Source organism: Pelobates fuscus, chromosome 1 (genome assembly GCF_036172605.1).
Source record: "Pelobates fuscus isolate aPelFus1 chromosome 1, aPelFus1.pri, whole genome shotgun sequence".
In the NCBI taxonomy this organism is placed as follows: Eukaryota; Metazoa; Chordata; class Amphibia; order Anura; family Pelobatidae; genus Pelobates; species Pelobates fuscus.
In genome coordinates this window covers 416,860,258-416,878,117 of record NC_086317.1, presented here as the reverse complement: position 1 = coordinate 416,878,117, position 17,860 = coordinate 416,860,258, and the positions used below count along the sequence as shown (strand labels likewise).

The 17,860-nt window shown below is 41.7% G+C and overlaps 1 protein-coding gene across 1 annotated transcript in view; it reads left to right on the top strand.

Moving 5' to 3' along the window:
- The window catches only part of LOC134570021 (sterol O-acyltransferase 2-like), a 63,085-nt gene that overhangs the window by 14,808 nt on the left and 30,417 nt on the right, over window positions 1–17,860 (top strand). The window contains exons 4-7 of the mRNA XM_063428477.1: window positions 9,780–9,833; window positions 13,134–13,241; window positions 14,318–14,600; window positions 17,709–17,775. Coding sequence (XP_063284547.1) covers window positions 9,780–9,833; window positions 13,134–13,241; window positions 14,318–14,600; window positions 17,709–17,775 — 512 coding nt within the window. The remainder of the gene's footprint in view (window positions 1–9,779; window positions 9,834–13,133; window positions 13,242–14,317; window positions 14,601–17,708; window positions 17,776–17,860) is intronic.

Genomic DNA, 17,860 nt, shown 5'->3' with positions numbered 1-17,860 from the left:
CATCACTGGGGTGCCCAAAAGCACAAGGTGTGCAATACTCAGAGACATGGCCAAGGTAAGAAAGGCTGAAAGACGACCACCACTGAACAAGACACACAAGCTGAAACGTCAAGACTGGGCCAAGAAATATCTCAAGACTGATTTTTCTAAGGTTTTATGGACTGATGAAATGAGAGTGAGTCTTGATGGGCCAGATGGATGGGCCCGTGGCTGGATTGGTAAAGGGCAGAGAGCTCCAGTCCGACTCAGACGCCAGCAAGGTGGAGGTGGAGTACTGGTTTGGGCTGGTATCATCAAAGATGAGCTTGTGGGTCCTTTTCGGGTTGAGGATGGAGTCAAGCTCAACTCCCAGTCCTACTGCCAGTTTCTGGAAGACACCTTCTTCAAGCAGTGGTACAGGAAGAAGTCTGCATCCTTCAAGAAAAACATGATTTTCATGCAGGACAATGCTCCATCACACGCGTCCAAGTACTCCACAGCGTGGCTGTCAAGAAAGGGTATAAAAGAAGAAAATCTAATGACATGGCCTCCTTGTTCACCTGATCTGAACCCCATTGAGAACCTGTGGTCCATCATCAAATGTGAGATTTACAAGGAGGGAAAACAGTACACCTCTCTGAACAGTGTCTGGGAGGCTGTGGTTGCTTCTGCACGCAATGTTGATGGTGAACAGATCAAAACACTGACAGAATCCATGGATGGCAGGCTTTTGAGTGTCCTTGCAAAGAAAGGTGGCTATATTGGTCACTGATTTGTTTTTGTTTTGTTTTTGAATGTCAGAAATGTATATTTGTGAATGTTGAGATGTTATATTGGTTTCACTGGTAAAAATAAATAATTGAAATGGGTATATATTTGTTTTTTGTTAAGTTGCCTAATAATTATGCACAGTAATAGTCACCTGCACACACAGATATCCCCCTAAAATAGCTCAAACTAAAAACAAACTAAAAACGACTTCCAAAAATATTCAGCTTTGATATTAATTAGTTTTTTGGGTTCATTGAGAACATGGTTGTTGTTCAATAATAAAATTAATCCTCAAAAATATAACTTGCCTAATAATTCTGCACTCCCTGTAGGGTGGTGTGACCAATCAACGTCAGCCCGGTATGTGGAGGTAGGTTTGGGCTTCTATAGGACGGATCATCCCCTCCCACAACTCCAGGCTCTGCCTTCCCATTGTGGTCAGGGAAAAAAGCAGAGTAAGCGTTAACCATTATATTTACTAAATACGGTTGTGGTGCGCCGAAATCGACGTACGGGCAGGCCTGTAAATAAAAAGGGCAAAAAGAGATTTAACAAAGCAACTTTAATACGTAAGTAACCGTTAATAACAACCGTGAAGATATGACGTTTTTTATCACTTTTTAGCTAACTCTTTGAATGCATGTCTGAGTTATTTTTCTGGTTGAGGTATGTAGTGGTTGTAAGCTGATGATTTCCATCGTCCAAGTTTTTTGATTATGTGTACTGGTATGTTTTGACTAGAGGCTGCTGTTGCCTCCCGTATACGAAACGAGTGGCCGGTAAAGGCTGATGGATCGCATCCTGTTTTTGAAAATAGAGTTCTTATGTACACCATGAATTTTTATGTTGTCAGTGGGTTACCGTGTAAGCTCAGAAGGGGGCGCTTTTATCTTGACTTATTAGGGTCAGATGAAAATGGTCAAGTAATTGAACTGGGCACCATTTGTTGCCTGTGGGGTATAGTGGTATGTCGACAGACGTTCCCATTTGATTTGTTTTGGATTGCCATAGTGTTAGGACATAGTGGTCCCCTACTTTGTTTAGGTCAGCTATTTTTAGCATGTTCTTGGTATCATTTGTCTCTTCTACTGTGAATGTGTTTGGTCATAAGAACCCATAGAAGGACAGAAATATAGCGGTTTTCTTGGTGTTTTGTTTCTGTTTCGAATGGTTGCGTATCCAATATGTCGGATAATGCTCTGAACTTCTTACCATCTATAGGTTGTCGTTTCATTGAATTGTGACCTTTTAATCGTAGGATGCCTTTTAAGATATTCTTTATTGGGTTTGAAGACATGAAGGTACTGTGACTGGGGTATGTGTTTACCACGTGGTATTGTATAGAGAGATATAGTTTTATCGTATTATGTGCGAGTGTTAGATTTAGGTGGCAAAAGGAGGCAAATGCCAAAATAGTATCTAATGTCAACGGGTCCTTGATCTGGTATTCGGAAATGAACTTGTTGAAAATGGTGAGAGCTCGGCTGTATGAGCATCTGATGTTAGCTGAGAGAGCTGTTAGTGCTATGTGTTTATGACGTGGTATTGTATGTCTGTTATATAGATATAGTTTTATTGTATTGTCCGCAAGTTTTAGATTTAGGTGGTGTCTGTCCATAATACTTGGGAGCAGGGCCGGCCTTAGGCATTTAGACGCCCTGTGCGAAAAATCTTCACAGCGCCCCCCCCGTCATCCATGTATGCTGTTATGTTTGTGTTGTCTGTGTATGTAATAGTACGTGTGATGACTGTGTGTGATATGTATGCTATGTGTGAAAATTGTAATGGGTATATTAACAGTGTGTGATATGCGTGTATTGGTTGTATGTGACACACACACACACAGACACACACACAGAGTCAGACGGCCATACACACACAGGAAGACATCCACACACACACAAGCAGACAGTCATACACACACACACACACAGACACACACAGGCAGGCAGTCACACACACACACACAGACACACACAGGCAGACAGTCAGTCATACACACAGACACACACAGACAGTAATACACAGACACACACAGAGGCAGACAGTCATACACACACACACACGCAGACAGTCATACACACAGACACACACAGGCAGACAGTCATACACACAGACACACACAGGCAGACAGTCATACACACAGAGGCAGACAGTCATACACACAGAGGCAGTCATACACAGTCACACACACAGAGGCAGACAGTAATACACACAGACAAACACACAGATGCAGACAGTAACACACACAGACACACAGTGGCAGACAGTCATATACACACACACACACACGCAGACAGTCATACACACAGACACACAGAGGCAGACAGTCATACACACAGACACACAGAGGCAGACAGTCATACACACAGAGGCAGACAGTCATACACACAGAGGCAGTCATGCACAGTCACACACACAGAGGGCAGACAGTAATACACACAGACAAACACACAGAGGCAGACAGTAATACACACAGACACACAGTGGCAGACAGTCATATACACACACACACAGACACACAGAGGCAGACAGTCATACACACAGACACACACACAGAGGCAGACAGTAATACACACAGACACAGTGGCAGACAGTCATATACACACACACACACACACACACACAGACAGTCATACACACAGACACACAGAGGCAGACAGTCATACACACAGACACACAGAGGCAGACAGTCATACACACAGAGGCAGACAGTCATACACACAGAGGCAGTCATGCACAGTCACACACACAGAGGGCAGACAGTAATACACACAGACAAACACACAGAGGCAGACAGTAATACACACAGACACACAGTGGCAGACAGTCATATACACACACACACACACAGACACACAGAGGCAGACAGTCATACACACAGACACACACACAGAGGCAGACAGTAATACACACAGACACAGTGGCAGACAGTCATATACACACACACACAGTCATACACACACACACAGGCAGACAGTCATACATACACACACACACACACACAGACACACACAGGCAGACAGTCATACACACAGACATACAGAGGCAGACAGTCATATACACACACACACACACACACATAGGCAGACAGTCATACACACAGGCAGAGAGTCACACTCACCTGGCAATCACACAGTTACCTGTGGAGTTCATTGTTGAGGCAGTGCAGCTCCTGGTGACTGTTTGGTGGGGAAGCAGGGACTCCTTCCTGCTTCCCCTGCAGCAGTTTTCCGGCGCTTTTAGCTCCGCCCCCGCCGCACGGTAAGCTCCGCCCCCGCTGCAAATTTAAAAAAAAAAAAAAAAACATTTTTTTTTTTTTTTTTTAAATCGGCTGTGCGGCCGCACGGCGCCCCCTGCTCCATGGCGCCCTGTGCGGCCGCACAGCTTGCACACCCCTAAGGCCGGCCCTGCTTGGGAGTTTTCTGTAAAAGGTGGATGAATGGATGAACATGTTTATGCCGTTCCAGTGAGCCAAAAATTTGCTCCACATAGCCAGATCTGCCCTAGCCTGTCCGTCCAGTGCGACTACACTTTCGTCGCTTGGTAGGTTTGGTAACAGACTAAGTAGTCTGGAAACAAACGGCGACTTTGTGGAATTATTTTCATGGCGAAGTTCAGAGAACCTAGGAGGGATTGGAGGTCTTTCTCCTGGTATCTCTGGCTGCTTTTGGAGGGTGAGGCCGGTTGCCTCCACTCCCCAGGACGCTTTCTGCTGTACGGTAGAGGGACCGGTCAGCTCCTCCACCTGTAACTTCTGCTGCTGCTGGTGAGAGAGACTGGTTGTCTCCTCTCCCTGCATTGTACACTGCCACTGGGGACTAGGACCCAGTGTCCCTAATTCCGGTAACTCCGGCTGTAGTTGGGGATCTGGTCTGGCTACCCAGCATCCCTGTAGGGCCGGTGGAGAGACCTTGGCCCCATCTCCACATGCCGCCTGTTTTTTTTTCCCCAGGACCAGTCTATGGGGTCACCTACTTCTGCAGCTGGTAGTGAAGCAGGGGATACTTCGGTCGGGTCTCCCCAGCTGTAGGGTGGCAGGTCTGGGTCTGCAACCCAGCTCTCCTGTTCTCCCTGCAGGATATATTGGGGCCAAATTGAGGTGAGCAAGTGTTGGTAGTCCTGCTCCAGCCCCCACTTTATTGTTACCAGCGATGTCAGGTCTTTTATCACCCTGGATGGGAGGGGGTTACAGGGATGAAACCAACATTGCTAAATAACCCTGGGTCCCATCTGGGATCCCTGAAAAAAGCAGGGCAATCGGATGTACAGAGCCTGAGATATCAGCGTCGAAGGTCTGGGGCTCGAGGCTCTGTCCATCCCCAAAAGTAGTTCCATAGCGTTGCTTGCTTTAGTCCGGCTAATTCAAACTTCATGCCTAAACCAAGCAGCAACCAATCAGCTGAAAGAGCGTGAACCAAATCGCGCCAATCAGCATTCAGGGGAGGAAGGAGTTTTGCTGCCCAATCCTAAGAAAGGGCACGAAACCTGGTTGCACCAATCGGTGCTCGGGGAGGAGAGGGGTTTTGCCACCCGATCAGGGGTAAGGGCGCAAAACCCAGTTGCACCAATCCGCTGAAAGGCGCAAAACCAATTTGTGCCAATGAGCACCCAGGGACGAGAGGAGTTTTGCCGCCCAATCAGAAGAAAGGGCTTGAAACCCAGTTTGAACAAGCACTCCTTCTCCAATTGGTTGCCTGTGCCCCGCAGCAACCAATCAGCGCTCACTCGTGCCGACCAACCAGGAGAATGGCGTGAACCCAGTTTAAATGGGTGCTCCCTCTCCTATTGGTTGGCATGGACTTCCATGAGGCCAGCGGGACTCTGTGGCCATGAGACGACTCACAGCTCTAGAGATTCCCTGCTGGCGTGCGTCCCTCTCTACGGTGGATATCCCCGCACAGGTATCCAACAGAGAGAGCGTTCTCGTAGGCAGCCACGAGCCTAGCCACGTGGCTTTCAGGTAGGGGAAAGGAAAACCGTGATTATAGCTCCATTGGGGAGCGGGTAGGACGGCCCCCAACATGGGGACATAAGACAGGGTGCGCAGGCCTGTTCGGGATACGAATGCTGCCCCCTGATGACGTTCGGCTATACGAACCGGCGGCCACCCAGGGGAAGCATGCGCCGCTCGTTCCCTTCCGATCTGCGGAACATTCTAACCACATATTCTAAATGGAGTATCGGGGTGGTGTGCCCCTGCGTGGCTGAAGAGTAAAATACAAAGGGAAACATATATTCAACAAGGGAAAATCATACCAATCCACATTGGGGATACAACATATAAAACCAAACATCTGAACACTCAGTAGGCATGGCACTTAGTGGCAGTGTCCCGCCACACACAGTATAAAATGTTACACAATCACATTGGCTCTCAGATCCAGGACACTCTCACACATAATAGGTTAATCCCTCCTCTGTACCTGGGAGATAATCAAATTAAGCACTTATACTAAACTCAATTATCTCCAAATACAAAACAAACATTTTTATTAAAAAAACAAAATACCTTTAAAACATACAAAACCGTGGTTGTCTATAGGAATTGCAACCACTCAGAGGCAGGAGGTTGGCAAACAGGCCCCTTCAAGAACCAGTGGCGAGGTTACTTTCGCCACAGTATATAACAGATTATTATCCAGAATTAAACATATCGTAACATTAACACATATCTTGCTTGCCCGTTTAAAGTTATAACAGCAGTGGGTAACAGTTTAGGGTTTAATGCAGTTAATACTTTTGACCGTAGATGGCAGTAAAGGTGTTGGTAATTGGTAAGGCATTTGATTTGATTAGCTAGGTATTTGTTATTGATTGTTGGTTAATTAGCTATTGTTTGCAAATAAGCATAGGCCTACCCAGGTGTTAAACATTCCTAGTGGATGGTGATTTTAGGAGTTATATAAGGGTTGTGGTCATTAGCTTGGCTAATATATCTTGGTTGCTACATCTAAGTGCTGCTTTTAAGTGTGTGTTTAGAGATATTCTGGAGATAAACTGAAGGTAATTTGAGGTATTCAGGAGGACAAAAAAATTAATTAAGATTAGTTTGATTTAAATTTTTCACCTCATTAAAATGGCAGACTTAGTTCAGTGTAATAGCTGTTATGCATTTGTTTCACGTTCCACTTTTTGGAGATTTGGATGCTGTCTAATCTGTAGACAGTTCTCTATATTGTGGCAGGAGATTGTGTTGTTGAAGTCTGAGATTTGTAAATTATCTGGTACACAAACTCAGGTTGGAACTGCTGCAAAGCCACTGCCGCAGAGACGTACTAGGAATGGCAGATGGATTACTGTAGGATCTGGTAGACATGGAGTTGTGGATAAAAGGCATATTGCACAGTCTGTTGTTCTACATAATTCATTTTCCGCACTTTCAGAGTGTAATGGTGTTATGGAGACATACTCAGGCACCAGGTGTAGTGGTGTTATGGAGACAGGCACTGGGGGTAGTGGTGTTTCTGGTATGATAGAGTCCTAACCTCAACATCTGTGGAAAGAGATTTAGGGGTGATTAGTTCTGATGACTTAAAGGTAGGCAGACAATGTAATATGGCAGCAGGAAATGCTAGCAGAATGCTTGGATGTTTATGCCATTGTACAGAACACTGGTGAGACCTCACTTGGAGTATTGTACGCAGTACTGGAGACCGTATCTTCAGAAGGATATTGATACTTTAGAGAGAGTTTAGAGAAGGGCTACAAAACTGGTTCATGGATTGCAGGATAAAACTTACAAGGAGAGGTTAAAGGAACTTAACATGTATAGCTTGGAGGAAAGACGAGACAGGGGGGATATGATAGAAACATTTAAATACATAAAGGGAATCAACACAGTAAAGGAGGAGATATATTTAAAAGAATAAAAACTACCACAACCAAAGGGACATAGTCTTAAATTAGAGGGGCAAAGGTTTAAAAATAATATAAGGAAGTATTACTTTACTGAGAGGGTACTGGGTGCATGGAATAGCCTTCCAGCTGAAGTGGTAGAGGTTAACACAGTAAAGGAGTTTAAGCATGCATGGGATATGCATAAAGCTATCCTAACTATAAGATAAGGCCAGGGACTAATGAAAGTATTTAAAAAATTGGGCAGACTAGATGGGCCGAATGGTTCTTATCTGCCATCACATTCTATGTTTCTATGTTAAGAACCTGGAATATATATCGGGGAGGCAAAAAGAATGTCATCCAGACAGGCTAGATGGTCTCTGTTTCTTTTCCATTTTATTATGTTATAACTTATAGGCCTTATATGAGCAAGAGAACACTCCTATTATCCCTCCTCAATGTATTCTGTCTTCCACTGTCCTTTCTTTGTCCACGCCTCTTCTTCACCTCAGACACCAAGTACTAAACCTTCAAGTCTCCTGTTTGTTCCTGAATCAGAAAGAAGGGCAATTCTTACTGTTTCATCATAAGATTACAGCTGGGCATGCAGGCACACGCAAAACCATTTCAGCGGTAACCAGACAGTTCAGGTGGCCCTCTCTTAAGGACGATGTTATCGCTTATGTCAATACTTGCCAGACTTGTGCTCTCTCTAAAGTTCTGCACAAATTAAAATGTGGGTTGTTACAACCACTGCCTGTGCCTCTCATTCCATGGTATTATATAGCCATGGACTTCATTGTGGAGTTGCCTGTCTCCAAGGGATATAACACTATAGATCATAGATCGATTTGTTTTTTTTTTTAAATGGCCCATTTCGTCCCGCTTAAAAAATTACCTTTCTCACAAGAACTTGCTCAAATTTTTATTAAGGAAATAGTAAGGTAGCCCAGTTACTGCATTGGTAAATTTGAATTGGCCAGATTTGTCACCTACACAGTATTTTCTGGCCACGCATTGTTTTGTGGCTTTAAAGATCTTGGTCGCAAGAAATTGGAAACAACTAATTGAAATGAGTTATACCCAGTGGGTGAACCAATTGACTTTGCAAATAAATAATGAAATGAGTTCATATTGGAGGAAAGGCAATTCAAATATATACAAACTCTTGGGACAATTTTTTTTAGATTTGCTAAGGATTTGTATATAAGTTGAGCAATTCATGCACTTTAGAGTTATCACCAATATAAAAGAATAAAACTATAGACGCAATAGCCTTGCTTCAGTCCTGTATTTATCCCACAACTGTCGAAGGATGTATGTAATTGTGTAACAATGTATATGTTGTCTTTTGAGTGCGTATTTTTTGTCAGTATGTTTGTATACATATGTATTTGTATTAATGAAAATCCAATAAAGATTTATAAAAAAAAAAAAAGGAAATAGTAAGGTTACATGGGGTTCCTCAAGACATCGTTTCTGACAGGGGTTCACAGTTCATTTCTTGATTCTGGAAATTGTTTTGTAAGTAATTGGGTATCGAACTGTCTTTTTCTTCATATTATTATCCCCATACTAACGGGGCAGTCGAAAGGGCAAATCAGTCTCTGGAGGTTTTTCTACTATGTTTCGTTAACGATACCCATGATAATCGGTTTGACCTCTTGCCCTGGGCAGAATTTGCCCGGAACAACGCTATGCATGACTCTTCCAAGCTTAGTCTTTTTTATGTTGTATATGGTCTCCACCCTGCTGTCTTGTCTTCTGTGTTCTCTGATACCAATATCCCCACTTTGGATGAACATCTGATCTCAATGAGGAAAATATGGGATCAGGTACATACTGCCTTAGCTTGCACTGCTTCCCATTTTAAGCTATATGCTGATAAAATACGTAGTGCTGCACGTTCTTATCAAGTAGGGCACAGGGTTTGGCTGTCCATAAACACATTAGACTCAGGTGGCTCTCTATGAAGTCGGATCAATCCAGTGTCTTATGTCCTTGACCTCCCTGCCAACCTTCGTATACCTCGTACTGGACTATTTCAGGATTAGATTGCATTAACTAAAATTGAATATTCCACGACTGAATACAGAAATTATGTATATTTATGGCATTTTGTTGATTTGTTTTTATTTTCTAATTGTGTGAATTTACTGTGAACATTTGATGGTTATTTTGTATTTCAGAAATGAAGATTCTGAAAAAGGGAAAAGTTTCATACAACGTGCTTCTCTGCTGGAGTAAGTAGAGATTGTAAATGGACACTACAGCTTCCAATACTTTGTAATGCATTATACAGATAATGCATAAAAACAAGTAAAAGAAATAAAAAGATAACCCTTGAAGTTTCTATATTTGTTGTAAATCTTCAGGCTACAAGAATAAAGTTTTTTTTGGTTTTTTTTTCCCACCACTCTAATTAAGGAAAATTGTATCATATTTTTCATAATTTTATTTTCCTGATCATTATCCCTGGCAGCATTAACCTATGGGTTAGCTCATCCTCTCACAGCAGAAAGGCAGGGAATAGAACTTTAAAATTGGTATAAATAGATTCACCCCCTCCTCATTAGGCAGTCTTTGTAACCTTCACAGCTCACATAGTAGATGGGTGGGAACATAATACTGCCATGTATAATGATCAGGAAAATATCATGACAGTAAGTATGACATCATTTTCCTTATTCCTGATCAAACATGGCAGCATTTACTCATGCATAATACCCAAGCAGTATAGTGCCAGAGACAGATTTATAGTTATAAAAACCTAGCTGCATAAACCTAATAAGCATTATCAAATGCCTAACAAGTGATCAAGAGCACGTTGTTATCATATCTGCTCAGTCAAATTATTGTACCCCAGACACTGGTGGTCAGCAAACCCCTGGTATTCAAATATAGGTAATTTCTGAGAATTATAGTGCCAGGTAGGAATTAAGGTAGTGATAACCAAACATATAAAAAGGAAAATATATAGACTAATACAAGTCAAACACTGTAAGAGATAAGACACCCGTCTTGCATCTGTCTTGCTATGGAGAATAATAAAATAGATTAGAGGAGGACTCCATTAAAACACAAAGACATGGTCTAGAAATTATAAACATATTTTGGCAAAAACAGAAGTTAATGTCCTTATCAAATATTGATGAAATACCCTATGTATGGCACTTTCAAAGCAGAACCTTTTCAAAGATTGCAGCAATGGACACATACATTAGCAGGATTGCCACAGATATTCAATTTTCCTTATGAGAATAAAATTACCACACACTTACGTTGACCTTATCTTCAGATAGTGATGAAGGACTTATGGCAGAGCCTATGGTGATTGTAAGATCCTAGCGCAGCTTGTTTTATCTCTAAACACATTAAAGGGACACTTTAGGCACCCAGACCACTTCAGCTAATTGTTTATATTGCAGCTCTAAGTCTGCCCTCTGTGGCTGTCTAATAGACAGCCAATAGAGGGCTTCTGAAATCCAAACATACTTTTGGTCCATTATCTGAAGCTGGATGTCCTCACAGATCTCCAACGCCATTGAATGCTTTCCTATGGGGGGGGGGGAGTCTAATGCGCGCGCGGCCATTGCCGCACATGCGCATTAGGTTTCCCCCACCGGCTGACATCGGCGGAGGAGGAGCGTGGGCAGAACCTACCCAGCGCCAAGGGACATCAGAGCTGGATTCAGGTAAGTGGCTGAAGGGGTTTTAACCCCATTCAACCCCACGGGAGGGGGGCCCCAAGGCACGGGGGCACTCCAGGAGCTTTGTTTGTTCCTGGGTTTGTTTCCCTTTAAAGCCAGGATCCCTTTAAAGCCAGTCCAAGCATATAAGTCACAAATATTACATCAATGGAATGTACACAGACCATGTAAAAAATATCTGTCAAGTGTTTGTCACTAGAGTTGATCGAAACCGAACTGTAAAGTTCGGGTTCGTACCGAACATTACGATTTTTTTTACCCCGAACCAGAACCCGGACATTTCAGTAACAGTTCGAGTTCGGTGTTCGGCGATTTAAAGCGGCACTGTCATGCCAAATCCCGTTTTTTTTTTTTAATACCCCCTCCTGACTCCACTACATCTAACAGACCCCTTAGTCACCCCTAAATGCCCCTAAATCCCCCATATTACCTATTTTTAAACTTTATTTTCTGCCCGATCTATATTCAGGGCGCCGCCATCTTTGTGTGGGTAGATGAAGTCCCTGTGGGACACGTCATCTGCCCACACTAGATAGTGCGGTGAGATTCCTGCACATGCCCAGTTAAATACTTGGGCATGCGAACAGGAACGGGAACCTACTGTCCTCCCCCCAGCCCCCACCCCTGAGCGGCAGGTGGGGGCCCTAAATAAAGATAAGGGGGGGACCTACTGTCCTACCCCCCGGCCCTCACCTCTGAGCGGCGGGAGGGTGGGTGCATTGCATGTGTGTGTAAAGTGGATGCAGAGTGTGTGTGTGTGTGTGTGTGTATAGTGGATGCAGAGTGTGTGTGCGTGTGTGTGTGTATAGTGGATGCAGTGTGTGTGTGTGTGTAGCAAATGCAGTGTGTGTGTGTAGTGGATGCAGTGTGTGTAGCGGATGCAGTCGGAGTGTGTGTGTATATAGCTAATGCAAGGTGTGTGTGTCTGTATAGAGGATGCAGTGTTTTTTTGTGGTGAAAATTTAAATGTGGGGTTGAGCAGTTTTTGTTTTGTTTTTTCTGTTTTCGTTGTTTCTTATTCTGCCGCTCCTTGCCTCTTACCTGGTGGTCCATTGGAGCTGGAAGAAATGAGGAAAGGACCCAGGAGTGTAATCTTACATCTCCAGCAGCATATCCTCCCCTCTCGGGAGGCACAATCTTGAGATTAAACTCCCTGGTCCCCTCTTCACTGTACACATAAACAGGAGCCAACAATGTATGTATATTCTATATATGTGCAAATGGGCAGAATGCCGCCTCTGTCACATTGCCCCCCGGAACAAAGTACCCCACTTTTTGATCAAACCAACCTATTGTTTTAAATTCCATTTTAAATCTAAAGGTATCTCCTATATTTTTCCAATACATTTCTCCTGCTCTACCCCAAACCCTGGTGGTGGCATTGAATATATTCAATGTTACAAGAGGTCTACAAGTTGATTTATGGTGGGCATTGGCTTGTTAATACATCAAATTACATGATTTAAATATAAATATGATGCCAGATTGCATCCTATAAAATGTTACTGTTTTATTTATTTTTGTTATATATTTAGTGGTATCATAAAAAACAGTTCTGCAGAGATGACTCTCCTCACATGCTTACCTTTAGCATAGCTAATTGGATTATCTTTCAAGAATGTCACTATTTAATTTGACAGGAAAACATTTTTTTAAATGTGGAATATTAAAAAGCAACGTAATTACGTGAATCCCTGCTGATTTAAAGCGCTAACTATTACCATCCAATATATAAAGTTGAAGTATCATCACAGTTTAGGATGCTGCCAATACACACACTCTTTGCTTTTATGTCTAATAATATAATCTCTGTTCTTTGCTGTTTTATCTCAGTGAACTGATGGAGGTGGAACACTTTCGCACTATTTATCACATGTTTGTGGCAGCGTTGTGCGTCTTTGTTATCAGCACTGTGGCTGTGGATCTTATTGACCAGGGCAGGTAAAAGCTTATATATAGCTAGTAATGGGGTAGATAAGGCCCTGAGTCGTGTTCCCAAAGAGGGCATGTTTCCCAGCTGTTATCTGTCGTTACTCTCTGTGGTGTCCACCAGTACATAGACATCTAGGTGACACTAACTGGGTTATTTACTAAATAGAGAATTCAAAGTAAATTTCAGATTTAAGGACAGAGTAGCTGAACTGAAAGTATATCTGACAGAGAATTTTTCCAGTTTGGCTAATTTGACCTTAAATTAAAAATTCACTTGGAAATTTCACTTTAGTACATAACCCTGTAAGTCTAGCATACGCAACCATGTGCGCACCCCTGTGACATAGTAATTGATTAAATATCTACCCTGTATATAAATATTTTATTACTTTTGCTCAACTGACTTGTGTTTGTTCCTTGCTATGACAGTTATAATTACTTGAACTATTTCAATCAGGTTTCCTCTACACTTGATGTAGTAAAGACTAATACTATATTAGAAATAGTCTACTAGAAATATTTCCGGTCACCCATCGACCCAGGGATCCTCAGTATACCAGTCCAACAGAGTCACTACTACAGGCAAACATTGAAAGGACGAAAGATGGCACTGTAACATTTACTGCGCCTTCTCGTTTATCTCTTATAAATGTGTGTTTTCCCACAAACATTACAAAAGGTTATTGTAGCAAAATAAGAAAATGTTCGCGTTGTGCTGTTACAAGAGACTTGAAAACATACAATAGATATATAGTTTAGACAAAATAACTGATATAGAATTAATTAAGAGTCTTATGAATGTAAAATCTTGTTGAAGTGCTGAATACAGGGGCAATGGGACTGGTACAAGCATGTTGGCTTGATCTCAATGCTAAACACTTGGAAGAAGGCGAGTTCTGTACACAAGCCAAATTCAAGCAAATACGTTAACTGTGTATTATTGTTCTGCCTATGAAGTATTTGTATCCAAGTGGAGTTTTGAAATACTAGTGGGAATTTGGGATTGATGGTAGAACATGGTTTGGTATGATAATTAATCCTTTTTACTGGTATTCTTTTTTATTTTTATTTTTTATTTTTTTTAGATTGGTTTTAGAGTTTGATGTGCTGTTTTACACCTTTGGACAGTTTGGCACCGTGGTATGGTCGTGGATCTGTCTCTTTATCTACGCTCTCTTCTTGCCCTACAAAACCTTGCACTTCTGGGGATCTCGCTATTCCAAGTCAAAACATCCATTCCTGCTGACTGCATCTGTAATCAGCATTTTTAGTATCTGTCAGTTTTGTGTATTGGGTGTTTTCCCCCCATACATTGTGCTACATTACAAATTGCCTCCAGCCTCCAGCTTCGTAGTGATCTTAGAACAGGTATGCAAACATGAATTATTCAATTAAAATGGGCAGATAAGATTTTATTTTTTAGTATTATACAAAATGCACATACATATTTTACCTTTAAAGGGATACCATAATTAAAAACAACTTTAGCATAATGAAGCATTGTTGGTGTATAGCTCATTCTCATGCAGTCTCATTAAAAAATTCTACCAATTAGAAATTAAATCACTTTTTTTTTACACAGGCACCTGAAACAATGGTTCCATTTTTAATCAAATTTTACAGCACAGTGTGTTCATAGCTCAGTTAACAGAGCAGTACTTTTAATGGTACTTGAGGATCCTGCAGGCTTTAGTAGACAATTACCAGAGCAGGAGATAATACATTCTAAATTAAACACAGTGTGCAATAAGGGAAGTTAAGGGACGGTTAAAAATTAAAGGTGTGGCTAGGGCTGCATAAAACAAAGTGGTTTAAAGGAATACTCTAAACACCAATCAACTTTAGCTTAATTAAGTAGTTTTAGCTTATAGATCATGTCCATGCAGCCTCACTGCTCAAGTATCTGAGATTTAGCAGTTAAATCACTTATGTTTCTGTTTATGCAGCCCTATCCACACCTCCTGCCCGACACACACAGCCTGCATAACAAAATGGTTTCAGTTTGAATCAGATCTGACAGCACAGAGTGTATTCTTTAAATGTTTGATCACCTTCAATGTTAAGTGAACTGTAATCACACAAAGGAGGCTCCTAAAGACTCTAGCAGGCTATTGTCAGAGCGGGAAATAAACAAAATTCTAAATTAAACATACTGTACAATAAGGGATGTTTAAACTGTAGAACTCGATTTGCAGGAAATGTGTAGGGAGATTATGCAGGTCACATACAAGGGAAATGTGGCTAGGGCTGCAAACAGAGTTATTTCACTCCTATATGGCAGAGAATTGAGCAGCCAGACTGCAGGAGCATGTTCTGTACACAAAAAACACTCCATTAGGCTGAAGTTGTTTTTCTGCTGATAGTGTCCCTTTAACTACTAAATGGTGGAGAATGAACAGTGAGAATGCAAGTGCATGAACTATACGCTAAATCATTTAAATAAACAGAATTTGTTTTGGTGCTAAGAGATTCCCTTTAATTCTATAACATGGAAAAGGTACATTAAAAAGACTTTATGGGCACCTAGACCTCTTCATCTCAATGAGGACTGGAAATGCTTAATTTGCCTCTAGTGATGGTCTCCCAGGCATCAACTAGAGGTGTTTTCACCCGCTAACCAAAATAAACTCGGTTAATGGACGAGTTGGTGTCAGAGGCTGAGCTTGGATTGGTATCAAAAGTATGTTTCAAAAAGGTTCAAAACCACAAAAAATATTTTAATTGGGTGGCAGAAGGGTAAGGAATGGAAATGGGGAAAAAATACAGGAGAGGAGAAATTCAGAGGGAGGGTAAAATTGTCACAGGCTTTTAAAGAATCACTTTTTGACATTGCATGAGATGGACTCCTACAGAATTTCTGTAGATGTCCAATAGCACCCAAGGCATCATGGGATGACAAAGTCGCTCACAAAGTGGAAGTGCACCAGAGGTTTCTTTTTACTTACCTTTTCAGTATTATTCACCACTGACTGTTCTGCTTTAAGTTAGTACAGTAAAGGAAGAAAAAGCAAACTAAAGCTTAGTCTTTATGCAACAGTTTTTTTTCCATTGTCCCACCATTTCATTAAAGTAATGTTTACAAACTGCGGACTACATTATATTTTAAAAGATAAGCATCTGTAATTAAATGATGGCTTTCCCATAAATGTCAACTGTCTTTAATTAGTATTATGCTATTTTATTTAATTAGACAAACAATGTAAACATATAAATTCAAATAATTCATGTATATTTATATATCCAAATATATATGCCGATATGCCAAATATAGCCATATGAAGATTCAGCATGTATTTTTTTTTGTAAATCTGATTTTATTGAGGTAAGATCATTAAGAAGGAAAAATAGAAAGTGAGGCTTGCAGGCCTCCATGTAAAACATTGTGGCAAGTTATAACATATATTATCCATCAGCCGATAGTATCCATCAGTCTATTGCAGTATATAGCGTGTACGACTTTAAGGTAATGCGCGATGATAGAGGTATAAGGCATGACTGGTGTATATGCGGTGCATACATATATACGATATGAGGGTGTTTTCCAGTTGGTCAGGTTCAGGCCGTAACCCCGTGTGTATCCGTGGTTTATGTTCCACGTTCTTAGCATGACCTTCTGTGTGCATGTATATACCGATTGTATTCATCAAGTGTGGGTCTTGTGTTCCTATGTCATGAATAGGTTGAGTGGGGGGAAGAGAATTGTTGTAGATAGAAGAAAGGAAAGGAGGAGGAAGGCCATGTAGGCCTAGAGGGGTCCTTCCCTGGTTTCCGCAGTGATGTTCGGAATTTGTCAAGTTGTGTTGTAGTGGCTTGTGGTGTGTATACAAGATAATGCAGTCTAGTCCGCTGTCGAGCTACTATCTCCCATTATGGGAATGTCGGGAGTCTGGTCTAGTGTGTTGCGTTGGGTCTTCCCTTTTGGGTGTTGGTCCTCTGGTTGCCCGTCGGTGTGCTGTGTTCTGTAGTCTATGTTGAGGTTCATGGTATGTGTTAACCGTTCGTACGGTCCTTGAGTGGGGTTATGTGGCGCCGCGTCGTTGTTCGTTCAGTGTGCGTGTGCGTTCTGTAAAAGATCTATGCTGACAAGGGAATGTGTGATTCCACAAGCTTTGTCTCCCATCGTGGTAAGGTGTCCCAGGGGGAGGTTATAGCCAGTATTAGGAAGGGTCTGGGATCTACCAACCAGCCCTCCGCTCCCTATGTATTCGGCATGTATTTATATGTATTTTTTGACTTGCCTAGGTAGTCCAAAGAGTTTATTTTTTATATTCTCCAGTAAATGCTCTGAGGATCGGAAGAGGGTTTCATTCATAACCTGTAAATAGTTTTGTTGCTTGGTTCCTCAGGTGCCTAATTCTCTGATTACATGGGATAATAACACAAAAGTTCTTAAAGTAAAAAAGTAGAGTACTTTTTGATGATAGTCCTGTTTCTACCATCAATCTTTTTGTATTTACACTTGTTTTTTCCATTTAGGTTCGTTTTCTAATGAAGACCTACTCCTTTGTACGAGAAACTGTTCCATCTGTGATTCGGAAAGAAAGTACGTCATGGAGAAGGGAGGGTTTGTCATTTGTAGGGAATATAGATATATAGAAAAGTCTTCAGTGGAACAATATAACATTACA